Source organism: Rhinoraja longicauda, chromosome 21 (genome assembly GCF_053455715.1).
Source record: "Rhinoraja longicauda isolate Sanriku21f chromosome 21, sRhiLon1.1, whole genome shotgun sequence".
NCBI classification, from domain to species: domain Eukaryota; kingdom Metazoa; phylum Chordata; class Chondrichthyes; order Rajiformes; family Arhynchobatidae; genus Rhinoraja; species Rhinoraja longicauda.
This window is the reverse complement of record NC_135973.1, coordinates 1,818,344-1,832,215: the sequence shown is the minus strand read 5'-3', so window position 1 is coordinate 1,832,215 and position 13,872 is coordinate 1,818,344. Positions and strand designations below refer to the sequence as shown.

Here is a 13,872-nt window from a genome sequence, read left to right as displayed (position 1 = left end):
TGATCACAGAAACTGCCTCAACAATAGACTTCAGAAAGAGTTTTACATGCAATCGTGGCTGATAATTAAACGTGTTTCGCTCCCTTATTGAACATTTGTGTTAATCGCTAGTAAGGGAAAGTTGATCAAATAGATGATAATTGTCAGGATCAATGGTCTTTCATGTACAGCGTGTTAGGAATGATTCATGATAACGTCCTTGGTTTACATTGCTTACAGCAGCATGTAGACGTGTTAACAGACCTGTCGATAATATTTGGGGGACTTTTCCAAAAATATGAATTAATTTCACATGGCCACAGACTGTATCAAGCTTTACACTGCCGGGGAATCTGAAACCTGATCAGTCCGACTGTCCTATCCTTGCCCCGTCTGAAGATGCCATATTCCATCCATGTGGAGCAGACATATCAACCACAGTGGGAATCCCCACTCTGATGGGTCAGTGCAGCATTCACATCGCTAACCTTTTATTCACCTTTCAAAAGCAGCAACTTCTCTCAAGAATTTGATTCGCGAGAACACATAAATGTCCTCTGATCATTCAGAATAGATGTTCTTACATTTAATGAAACATTTCTCCTACAACGTGTTGAGCTAATGGTATTTTCCTAGTTGCTGGAGATTAAGTTTTTGCAATTTCTTTGCTTTCAATGTTTTCTTAGACATGTTTTTTTCATCTTTTGAACTTGCTATTCTTTCACCTGGTGACACGTTGGTATTAAGACCGTAATATTATGAAACGGGAGTTGTTTGAAGTTGTGTGTGGACTGGGATCTCAACCGCGTGGAACGGAATAAACTGACACAGCAAAGTGAGAGCTTACGGCCCCCCCGTCCCCTTTTGTAAGTTGACAGCACGATTGACCCTTGAAGTGGTGGTACTTACGCCAAATGGCATGTCACATGAATTCCCCATTGGGGGGATCGATTGCTATCAATATCCATCTTTGTTCTCCAATTCCTAGCCAGGGGCGGTGAACCACCTTTATAATTGGCAAGCGGTGTCTTTATCAATACTTCTCAGGTCCCAGGTGGAATTATGATTGACAATCTCTAGTTTAACATTTACCTTTTACTCATTTCTTTGAGAGCCACTGATTAATTTCTCAAAATGCACTTTAAAATGGTAACTCCTGTTATTTTTCTCACACTGAAATTCAATAAAGTAACCTTATATATACTAGGGGGTTATTTTTCTGTGTTGACCTGTGTTAAATTATATCCAGTCACCCTATGAATTCCCTTCCCCCCCTGCTGGTTCTTGCAGAGGCCTGCATTGCTTCGAGCTTTAATTCCACCTCTGACGTTCTCTTGGTGCAGGGAATGTGAGGGGACTTTCCTCGTGCATCGGTGATAACATTTTCCACTGAAGTGGGAACCTGTTTGTGCCTCTTTTAAATTCAATCAGTAGAGTTCCTGTGTGTGTGTGTGTGTGTGTGTGTGTGTGTGTGTGTGTGTGTGTGTGTGTGTGTGTGTGTGTGTGTGTGTGTGTGTGAGTGAGTGTGTGTGTGTGTGTTTTCTGTGTGTGTGTTTTCTGTGTGTGTGTGTATGTGTGTATGTGTGTGTGTGTTTTCTGTGTGCGTGTGTGTGTTTTCTGTGTGTGTGTGTGTGTGTGGGTGTGTGTGTGTGCGTGTGTGTTTTCTGTGTGTGTGTGTGTGTCTCTTGTGAATCTGTAATGAAAGGACAATTACTTGCATGGGTCATGCAATGAGAATCAGCGGCTATTGTGAGACACATTACCTGCCTATTGTATGCCTGGTAATAGCTGAAATTAATGTTTTAATTGGAAACGCGAACAGGGCATTTTTAATTGCGATGTAGTAAATTTAACAAATACAATCACATTTATAATGTCACTTCCAGTGACACGGTTACATGTGGTACTTGATTATCGTTGCCTGACATCATAATTCAATTGCAATGTTGACTGATTTTAACAATAAATATCTGAAAGTCCTAAATCTACTGATTGCCTTGTTTATCTTTGCCTTACAAGATTCAGGACTGTTAAGACCGTAGAGTTTCCTGTGTAAGCAATGCTTTGAATCAATGAAACTACAGTATACTATTTTTTTTCTGGTTTCTGATCACTCCACACATTGTTTTCTTTGTGTTATGTGAAAGGTGGATATATGTTGTCTGCACGTTTGCACAAATCTCCGAATGCAATGGCATCTGCATATAAAACTGTGTTGTTCTTTGACATTTTGTTCTATTGCATTTTATTATCATGGAGTTATTTTTTAATATTTCCAGTGCATATCTGAACGTGGAAAAAAAACAAAGTGTGGCTTTCTCAGTATTAAATTCTAATACTGTTTTGCAATTCTCTGCACTTTTGATAGTTTTACAAGCAAATTTCGATCAGAAGCAGTTTTGGAAACGTAGCCAAGCTCACGTGAACGATAGATAGCACAGAAATAAATTGGTACCGAGATATTGTTCACCAATCACGGGACTAGTTAAAAACCAAAATCCGTAGATCAGTGGTTGTTTATACTGAATATTGCCAACAGTGACACAGCATTGAACACAGTTAACTGAACACACAGTCATCGTACTGCACACCAATCATCTATGTTCAACTTGTTTTGGAAAGGTCAAACTGCTCTTGGTTTTAAGCAGAGTCACAAAATAGCAGATCAGCAACCTTGACCCTACTCTGTATTACATAATGCATGCCCATAGCTAAACCTCTATCGCCAAGTATGTAGAAAGCATGACCATTGAAGAGTATGTAAGTACTAATGGCAATGTGAAGGATTTGTGCTTTCGGGTTGGTCATTTCACACTCCGTAGTACTCTGAAGCCTGTTTGTACCTGATGAGAGGCAGCCTTTGGGAAGGAGAGGCAGTCTCTTCATTTTGTCAGTGCCTGTTAACTTGATGGAATCAAGTTTCTCTGTAACAAAACAAAAAACAACCGATCTCACTTCTGAAAGATCCATCGCTGAAGTTCACTGTGTGGCTTCTGGAGCTGAGCCCTAGGCGAAGGACTATTGCCTTGTTTGACTGTCTGGTGGTTTTTGATTTGATTGGTGCATTTTGTTGTGTACATGGACCGGCTTGTGTATGATAGCTTGCAAGCAGGACAACCATTGAATCTACCAGATCAAAAATATATGCCATTGAATAAATGTAGCTACGACTGTTTGCACTTCTCTATTATCCATGCACATGCAGTTTGTACATTGAATGCAGTTTCATATACTCCAGTTTGCATGCGCTGCACCCAGTATGCTTTTAGATGCTGTTGGTATGATTTTGTGTAGACTCGATCTAATTTCCCATAAATGTTTGCAATACCTGCCTTCATTTTTGGTTATGGAACAGATAGGGGAATGTTGGAATGCAAATGTTTCTATCAGTGATGTGTACATTATCTTTCTGATTTATGCATTTGTCCATTTGATTGGGTTAATTGTGGAAAATATTACGAGATTCGCCTGAACTTATAATAACTGACCACAAGAATAGTGAGATATTTTGAGATCTTAAATTACAATTTCGCAAATTATAATTAGCTTTTTGGGGGGGGGAAACAAGAGATTAAATATATATTAATCTTTCAACCTTATTATTTGCTCATCATACAACTCCAAAACTTAGATATAAATGATTTTACTTTCCATTGTAAAAATGTGTATGTATATTAAAGGAAATCGTTCTTTGGTAGGATATAAACCACTCAGAAAAAATGCAGAAAAAAATATGATTAATTTAATTTGAGAACTCCAATGGATTTTTTTAAAATAGTGCAGAATTTACAAGGTGAAATTAAATCTAGCAGCAGCAGTGAAGATTCATTATTCAATTTGCATCCTTGAAGCTAATTATACACACGATGGTTTCACATCGTCCTAAATTGGAAATGGACTTAGAGGAGCAATCATGATATCTCACCAACGGAACTTGCTCTGATTGACTCAATTAAAATGTTTAAATGTAAACTCTAATGCAAATTCAAATTGTATGTCTTGTAAAATAGAGGGAAGCCATTTATCACAGTAATTTCAGGGGGGGAAATAAAATCTGAACTGGATGTAATGCTAAGACTGAAATGATTTGCATATAAACTGATGATGTTAAGTAATGATCTAAAGAATAATCTTCCAACAATATATTAGCTTGCTAGGGAAATTTTTGAGCTGAACTTTTACATGCAAAAAAAAAATGCTTTGAAACCTTTATTAAACAATAAATAAACAACAGCAAATAAATTTAGCTGCCCTGAACACTAATATAATGATTAATCTATGATGCAAATATAAAATACAGTTTTATTGTAGGTCCAATTAAGAATAAGCCAATATATAGGACTTCAATTCAATATTCTATATATAGGTGTTATGCATAACTAGATTCAAAAGATTAGAAATAGTTTAGGCACATTCAGCATATTTAAAATTTATCATGCCTGAGTGCATCTACTGATAACATTTAGCTAGATAACCTTTGAATTTTCAAAGCCTTTTCTCCCATATTTATTTAAATAAAGACCCCCCACCCCCCTCCCCTCCACTCCCTTCATGTCTTTAACCATCAGATCACTGAGCAGATAGAACATCTTCCAGTCAAACATCACCAAGCAGTATTGTCAATTTTATCTTCTTTTGCAGAAATCAGTTCGTCTTCGTTGCAGCTGATGAGATTTCTTGTAACACCTCTTCAGGTAATAACTGTTGCTACTTTTTGATGCATCCACAGTGATATTGCTATCTTTGCTGGTAACCTGCAGAACCTCAGGTGCAAAGTTGGTTCGGTCCTTTGTAAAGTTGTTTCCAGCAGACAAGCTTCTAATCCCAACAGCCTTCCGTTTTACTCAGGTGCGGACAAATACAGATACTTCCTTCCCAAAGGTTGAGAGGAACTGGGCGCCATTTTGCATTTGACCACACAGAAGGCGTTTACTTCACAACCTTTACTTCCCAGCTAGTCATCCCCCGCGCACACGATGGTGAGCCTGTCGGCTTCGCATGCTTTACGATGCCTTAACACACAGTTGCAGCTGAACCTTTAACTTGGCAAGAAGCAAGCTCACACTGTTTGAACAATCTGAAATAGACGTGCATACGAAAGGCTGTAAATATCTCAGTGAGTTCATGTGAAAATAAACGGAGTCGTGTTAAATGCAAACCATTCTCAACGTGAGATCTGGTGTCAGACGTGGGCATCATTTCCACATCCATTGGGTGAAACCGAAAGTATCCTTCATGTTGACTTGTTATTCTCTGTTGGAATTGATCTTCTATGGACTTCATAACAATAGACAATAGGTGCAGGAGGAGGCCATAACAAGAGGAGTTGACTATAGGAGCAAAGAGGTCCTTCTGCAGTTGTACAGGGCCCTAGTGAGACTGCACCTGGAGTACTGTGTGCAGTTTTGGTCTCCAAATTTGAGGAAGGATATTCTTGCTATTGAGGGCGTGCAGTGTAGGTTTACTAGATTAATTCCCGGAATGGCAGGACTGTCATATGTTGAAAGACTGGAGCGACTAGGCTTGTACACACTGGAATTTAGAAGGATGAGAGGGGATCTTATCGAAACGTATAAGATTATTAAGGGGTTGGACACGCTAGAGGCAGGAAACATGTTCCCAATGTTGGGGGAGTCCAGAACAAGGAGCCACAGTTTAAGAATAAGGGGTAGGCCATTTAGAACGGAGATGAGGAAAAACTTTTTCAGTCAGAGAGTTGTGAATCTGTGGAATTTGCCTCAGAAGGCAGTGGAGGCCAATTCTCTGAATGCATTCAAGAGAGAGCTAGATAGAGCTCTTAAGGATAGCGGAGTCAGGGGGTATGGGGAGAAGGCAGGAACGGGGTACTGATTGAGAATGATCAGCCATGATCACATTGAATAGCGGTGCTGGCTCGAATGGCCGAGTGGCCTCCTCCTGCACCTATTGTCTATTGTCTATTGTCTATTGACTTGAGCAATTCTTCTTTGAAGCTCTCAGCAAAAGCTACAAGTTATAGAAAATGTTACCATGTAGAGAGCGAGAGAGGGGAGATTAAAATTTCATGGTAGTGAAATTTTAATAACATAATATGTAGGTGACAGGGTGAATGAAGCCATTTCCCATTGTGCACTCTGTTGATTCAACCTGATTTGATTGCTTTGCACTTTGTGTTTTCGGCTGACATCCTGATGTAGTTGCCTTCTCCGGAACTTGTTTTGTTTTTGGATGGGAAGGATACGATAACTTCAGCGGTGGTCCACGAAGATGTAAAGAAAGGGATTTGCGGAGAGAGTAACAGCCACATTCCCTTCACGTATATTATTTGTATCGACCGTGACAGCGAAAAGCTAAACCCCCCCTCCCCGCTGAATGTTATTTTCCACGAGAATAACACGGGGATGATGAGGTTTTTAATTATATTACTGAGGCATTTGAGATATTCATCTTCCGTGCAGATTTACCTTGTACTCTTTGTTAAGTAGAATAAAATGAGTTCTGAAATTGCCATAGAACTCACAAATATGATTGAAAGCAATTTAGCCTGAAGACAGCACCGCAGCTGAATGTTATGATTAACTACACCCCTTTTGCTCATTTGTAAAATGACGTTATAATAAAGTATCAAATAGATCTAGAATTAAACTGCAGTGAAATAATTTATCCAACAGAAGACGGCAACTAGGACGATATGGAGACAGAATTAGAACAAGTTGTGGTTTAGGCCAAATTGATGCTATGTCCTAATCGTTCGTCTGAATGATTTTGGAATGGGCAGAATGTGCAAATGGCCATGAAATTAATAGAAATGTTACCCAGAATGGAAAGCAACAGAGAAAAGATAAACTGGACTGGACTGGACACTGTCACTGCACTGAGTAGCCCCTTCAGTGACAGACTCCTTCACCCCAAGTGCGTGAAGGAGAGATATAGGAGGTCCTTCCTTTCCGCTGCTGTGAGGCTGCACAACCAGCACTGCTCCCAGCAGACGAGTCAACAATAACAGCTAAGAACGCACAGAAAACTGATGACAATTTATGTATCTTTTATTTATAATGAATGATTTCTTGCTATCCACTTTGCTGCTGTAACACTGTAAATTTCGCCGGTGTGGGACGAATAAAGGAATATATATTTAGTGAAATCTTCCAGAATGTCAAGAGTCAAGTCAAGTCAAGTTTATTTGTCACATACACATACATGATGTGCAGTGAAATGAAAGTGGCAATGCCTGCGGATTGTGCACAAAAAAGATTGTGAAGCAGATGCTGGGATACAGAATGCTGGGGTAACTCAGCGGGACAGGCAGCACCTCTGGATAGGAGGTATGGGTGACGTTTCAGGTTGAGACCCTTCCATCAGACTAAGAGTTGGGGGAGAGGGAGACAGAGAGATAAGGAAGGGTAAGGCATGAAAACAAGACATCAAAAGAGAACGAGGCGTCAAAAGAGACATCAATGATGTCTGGGTTTCATACATTACCCCTTCTGATCTCTGTGCCCCCCCCCCCCCCCTCCCCTGCCTCCCAAAGTTTAATTGTCAGAAATTAACAATTAGCCGACAACAGAGCAATAAGATTCTTACTTGTAGTAACATCACATGCCCAGAAGCACAATGCACACGGATAATATATCATGAACAGAGGTAATAGTGCAACCATCACCGTTGACAGCTGAGGTTAGTGTTGTGCAGTGTCTAAGGGTCTGATGGTTGTTGAGAAGAAGCTGTCCAGCAGATCAGTTTTTAGATTCATCCTGATTGTTGGAGCATGGCCTGGGTTTGGTGTAGGTGCATTTGATGACTGAATTACCGTAGATTTGGCAACAAAGAACGGCAGATGCTGGTTTTCCAAAAAGGACACACAGAGTGCTGGAGTAACTCAGCGGGTCAGGCAGCATCTGTGGAGAACATGGATAGGTGACGTTTCACAGAGTGCTGGAGTTACTCAGCGGGTCAGGCAGCATCTGTGGAGAACATGGATAGGTGACGTTTCACAGAGTGCTGGAGTAACTCAGCGGGTCAGGCAGCATCTGTGGAGAACATGGATAGGTGACGTTTCGTGTTGAAACCATTCTTCTTAGATAGAACCATGATTGTTCCTCATGAGTTGACTTGTAAATCTTGCTGCCAGTCAGATCACAAGTTTACTGAGATGATATTTGAGATTAATGTTTAATTTTTTACTTCTACAGAGATGAAGAACATGTAGATTAAAAATGTTGGGTGCATGTTAGGTTTAGATGGGACATCAGTTTTGTTTCTTTTTTTATATATCAAAAAATACTTTATTCAAGTAATAAATATTTACAAAACATCTTCTTTTCACTCAGTTACAAATTCCAGTTTTACGTTCAATTTTGTTCAGGGAACAAATTGTTGGGAGGTTACTTTTTTCAAGCCACAGTTTGACAATGGCAACTGTAAGTACATGATATGATTCCCATGGTTTAAGGAATGTGGCTTTTAATGAAAGGGCTTTAAAAATGTCCACAATAACCATGTGTATCTGTGCAAAATCCATGGATTTATTAACACAGTGCTATCTTGCCACAGTTTGTTTATTTATAATAGCACGATTCCATCTTAAAGTGGAGTTGTGTCATGGTGCGTTAAATGCCCCATTGAAAATAGATTAAATGAGGAGCTAACTCACTCTCACTGTGGTACATCTTCAATGGTCGGCACGGTGGCGCAGCAGTAGAGTTGCTGCCTCACAGCGCTGGGGACCAAGGTTCGATCCTGACCACAGTTGCTGTCTGTACGGAGTTTGTACGTTCTCCCCCTGACCTGCGTGGGTTTTCTCCAAGATTTTCGGTTTCCTCGCACACTCCAAAGACGTGCAGGTTTGTAGGTTAATTGGCTTGGTGTAAGTGTAAATTGTCCCAAGTGTGTGCAGGGTAGTGTTAGTGTGTGGGGATTGTTGGACAGTGCGGACTCAGTCGGTCGAGGGGCCTGTTTCCACACTGTATCTCTAAACTAAACAAGGGGCCACAGTTTAAGAATAAGGGGTAGGCCATTTAGAACGGAGATGAGGAAAAACTTTTTCAGTCAGAGAGTTGTCAATCTGTGGAATTCACTGCCTCAGAAGGCAGTGGAGGCCAATTCTCTGGATGCATTCAAGAGAGAGCTAGATAGAGCTCTTAAGGATAGCGGAGTCAGGGGGTATGGGGAGAAGGCAGGAGCGGGGTACTGATTGAGAATGATCAGCCATGATCACATTGAATGGCGGTGCTGGCTCGAAGGCCCGAATGGCCTCCTCCTGCACCTATTGTCTATTGTCTATTGTCTATAAACTAAACATAAATGCCAACCCTTTCACAAAAACACAATCCATTATTAATTTAATCAGGGATCACGTTTGCTGTGGGCCAGCTCATTGGTTATTCATATAGACTTTATGAAGCAAGATACACTTTGTTTTTGACTGATTTTCAGCTGGAAAGGGAGTTGCGTCAAAATTCCATTCTATTTAATGGGCTGCTTGAAGAACTTTTAAGATGGCCGATAAATTTTCTGATGGGCTAATTTTATGATCGCTAATGAAATAGACCTCCTCCGTTTCTAGTTTTATGTCTTGATTATTTGGGAGAATCGTACACTGTTGTTGTGCAAGTAAGATTTATTGAATGAAGGAGAGAAAGAAATCTCACCTCCCCTGTAAATGTTTGAATGGTTTTAATGGGGGAGACCAGTGTGGGGATGAACCATGCTTTATATTCTGCAGAAAGAACAAGATTTTGCTTACAGGTTGGATACTACCCAATGGGCTGAAATACGTCTCAGCTAGATGCTGACACTAGGAACTGCAGGTGCTGGAATCCTGAGCAAAATGCAAAGAAGTACTGGAGGAACTCAACGGGCCAGGCAGCATCTGTGGAGGGAATGGACATTTCAGATTGGGATATATTCACAAAATGCTGGAGTAACTCAGCAGGTCAGGCAGCATCTCAGGAGAGAAGGAATGGGTGACGTTTCGGGTCGAGACCCTTCTTCAGACTGGGATACTTCTTCAAGCTGAACGGGGAGAAAGCTGGAAAAAAAGAGGTTGGAAATGAGACAAAGCCTAGCATGTCTAATATATTTTCACCCAGAGAGTTGTGAATCTGTGGAATTCTCGGCCACAGAAGGCAGTGGAGGCCAATTCACTGGATGTTTTCAAGAGAGAGTTAAATAGAGCTCTTAAGGCTAACGGAATCAAGGGATATGGGGAGACAGCGGGAACGTGTTACTGATTGAGGAGGGTCAGCCATGATCACAATGAATGGCGGTGCTGGCTCGAAGGGCCGAATGGCCTCCTCCTGCACATATGTAATTTGCATAACCAAAACCAGACAAATGCAGCAGCCACTTAATTCTGAGCCCTGCCATGGTATAGGATCACCAAGTGGATGGGGAAGATTCAAAGATAGCCACACAGTGCTGGAGTAACTCAGCAGCATCTCTGGAGAACATGGATAGGTGATGTTTCACAGAGTGCTGGAGTAACTCAGCGGGTCAGGCAGCATCTGTGGAGAACTTGGATAGGTGACGTTTCACAGAGTGCTGGAGTAACTCAGCGGGTCAGGCAGCATCTCTGGAGAACATGGATAGGTGACGTTTCACAGAGTGCTGGAGTAACTCAGCGGGTCAGGCAGCATCTCTGGAGAGAAGTAATAGGTAGCATTTTGGGTCGGAAGCCTTCTTCAGACATTTCAGAAGATTCAAAGATGTGCTCAGAACTTCCTTGTGGAAATGCATCACCCCCCTGACTCCAGGAGGCTTTGGCCCCAATAACTTCTTGAGGAGATGCCTCTGGGATGATATTGAGACCCTTGACGCCATTGATCTGAATGAACATCAGTGGCCACGGCAACATACCTCCTCAAAACCAGTTGTGCCCTCTCATGTCCCCCACCCACAGCATCTGTGGACGAGTCTGTGGCTCCCTCAATGACCTTGTCACCCACCTCAGGACCTCCACAACCACAGTGTGTGCAGCTCACCCTCAATCCTGAGCCACTGCCCTGAGAACAAGAAGGTTCAGCGGAGAACAAACCTGGGCCAAAGCTCTTGATTAGAGGGAAGCATCGCATCACGTCACATTGTAACCAAATGCCAATAATATATCTACTGGATTAGGCAGCACTTGGTGTTTGAACGTCATGGCTGCCAAGTGGCGTTGGTGGTGTGTGGCCACACATTTATTGGACGCACCATCAGAGTTGTGACCTTAATATGCGCTGTATATGATGTGAATATTAAGACATCTATCTCTCTGACACAGTGAAGTGTGATGTAGTGTTGCCATCTATCTCACTCCCAAATAAGGGACAAAGGGTGACGTCACCGCCCCCGCGCCCCACGTCACCTCACCCAGCCAGCGGCCACGTGCACCCGCTCCACCAATGGCGGCCGCCCGGGCCGGGAGGTGGGTTGCTATGCAACCTCTGTTAGGCGGTGCACGGGCCTCCGGGCCTACACTGTCCGGGCCTACACTGTCCGGGCCTACAGCGACCCCCGGGCCTGCACTATCTGGACCTACAGCGTCCGGGCCCCCAGGCCTAATACGGGGCAAGGGCGGTCCCATACGGGACAAACCAATTTAGCCCAAAATACAGGATGTCCCGGCTAATACGGGACAGTTAGCAACACTAATATGATGTCTCAGTATCATCCCAGCTGAACTGTTCAATGTTCCAGCTTCTATTCACCTCACACCTCATTGCCTTTACCCATCCAATGTTGCTGTTCCTACTCCTGCCAAGGCTGGAACGTGTTTCAGAGCGGGTTGTGTGGTAAGTGTTCCACTGCATACAGATGCTGAATGTTATTTAACATCTCTATGCATTGGAGCATGCAGATGTTAAATATACATCCTATTGGATAGACTGATGTAGGTTGCTTTTGACAGGTCGGTAGTGGTGTTGGGGGTGGAGGGGGGTGATGGTGGCTTAGCTTAGAGATCAGCACAGAAACAGGCCCCTTTGGCCCACCCTGCCCGTACCGACCATCAATCACCCCTTCTCACTGGTTCCACGGTATCCCACTTTCTCATCCACTCCCTCCCCACTAGGGGCAATTTACAGACGGGCCGATCAACCTGCAAACCCGCACGTCCTTGGGATGTGGGGGGAAACCGGAGCGCCCGGAGAAAACCCACGCAGGTCACGGGGAGAGCGTGCAAACTCCACATACACACAGCACCTGAGGTCAGGATCGAACCCGGGTCTTTAGATTTTTAGATTTAGAGATACAGCGCGGAAACAGGCCCTTCGGCCCACCGAGTCCGCGCCGCCCAGCGATCCCCGCACACTAACACTATCCTACACACATTAGGGACAATTTTTACATATTACCCAGTCAATTAATCTACAAACCTGCACGTCTTTGGAGTGTGGGAGGAAACCGAAGATCTCGGAAAAAACCCACGCAGGTCACGGGGAGAACATACAAACTCCGTACAGACAGCGCCCGTAGTCAGGATCGAACCCGGGTCTCCGGCGCTGTGAGGCGGCAGCTCTACCCGCTGCGTCACCGTGCCGCCCCGTGGTGTTGGATTGAGTGGGGAGATCGACACGATCGCTTCGAGTTTGACGCAATGAAATCGATGGCCCAGGGTTGGCCGCAGTGATGCCTACAACTCTGCACCTGCTCCAGGTCTTGGTTACGCTCTGAATGAGACAAAGAAAATCCACTGACAGCCCAAAGAAGGTGAAGCAAAGGGAACAGTTCAGACCCTTCTGCCCCACCACACACGTCTATTCGGTAATCCTCTCCAATAAAATTAAAATGGCAACATATTCTGCGTCGTGGCCATGATTTACTTGACAGCTCGTGTGCCTCAGTCTTACAATTGCTGGCCAATGCAAACACTTGGTCAAACCTAACTGGCCGCAGAGTTAGAGTGCAGGCGACAATGTCAGAATGGGAAAGAAGCACTTGGAATTTTAACACCAGACGAGGAGATCAGTAATGGCCATGAATTGATGTTTTTGTCTAAAATGACGGATGGCCCTGGTATTATTTCTGAAGGAGCTGGAATATCAGGGGCTGTCTCTGAAGAGGTACTCTGGATGGCAATCCAGTTCTAAGTCCCACTTCGATCACTGGAGTGATCCAGCGTTTTGACCTGCTGGATGCGATCAATGATTGCCAGCTCGTCTTCTTCACTTTGAAGGTTTATTGCCAAACTAACGGAATCAAGGGATATGGGGAGAAAGCAGGAACGGGGTACTGATTTTGGATGGTCAGCCATGATCATATTGAATGGCGGTGCTGGCTCGAAGGGCCGAATGGCCTCCTCCTGCAACTATTTTCTCTGTTTCTATGTCTCTAATGTCAAATTCTGGAAAGGAGATTGTACAATCTCTCGCATGCTTTGACTTTCCCCACATTCTTCGTTTTAACGCATGGGTTGGTCAGGATAAAGTGGTCTGAAATTATTGGTTTGAAATTATTGACTGTTCTGTTTCTATCTGTACCTAGAATAACTGGGTTAATTTGCGAAAACTGTTTCCTGTGCTCTTTTAATAGTATCAATAAACCCAGTCAAAACTTGACCACACAGCTAAAAGTGTACCAGTAGACACAAGGAACTGCAGATGCTGGAATCTTGAGCAAAACTTGAAGTGCCGGAGGAACTCAGCGGGTCAGGCAGCATCTGTGGGGGGAATGTGCAGACGATTTTTCAGCCGGGACCCTTCTTCAAACTGCAGATGGGTCCCGATCTGTCTAAACATTCCCTGAAAGATAGACACAAAATGCTGGAGTAACTCAGCGGGACAGGCAGCATCTCTGGAGAGAAGGAATGGGTGACGTTTTAGGTCGAGACTCCATCTGCAGTTCTTTCCTGTACATTCCCCCCACAGATGCTGCCTGACCCGTTGTGTTCCTCCAGCACTTTTGACTAGAAATGGATACACAACTAAGAATACA

The 13,872-nt window shown here is 43.2% G+C and overlaps 1 protein-coding gene across 10 annotated transcripts in view; it reads left to right on the top strand.

Annotated features, from left to right (window-relative positions):
* Window positions 1-13,872, top strand: part of rbfox1 (RNA binding fox-1 homolog 1) — a 743,628-nt gene that overhangs the window by 716,881 nt on the left and 12,875 nt on the right. For 7 of the 10 annotated variants that reach the window (XM_078417588.1, XM_078417595.1, XM_078417589.1 and 4 more), the window contains 2 exons: window positions 1,999-2,031; window positions 4,621-4,673. The exons of 2 other annotated variants lie outside the window; for them this stretch is intronic. In XM_078417588.1, the coding sequence (XP_078273714.1) occupies window positions 1,999-2,031; window positions 4,621-4,673 (86 nt within the window). The remainder of the gene's footprint in view (window positions 1-1,998; window positions 2,032-4,620; window positions 4,674-13,872) is intronic. One more of the 10 variants, XM_078417591.1, reaches the window with a different exon arrangement.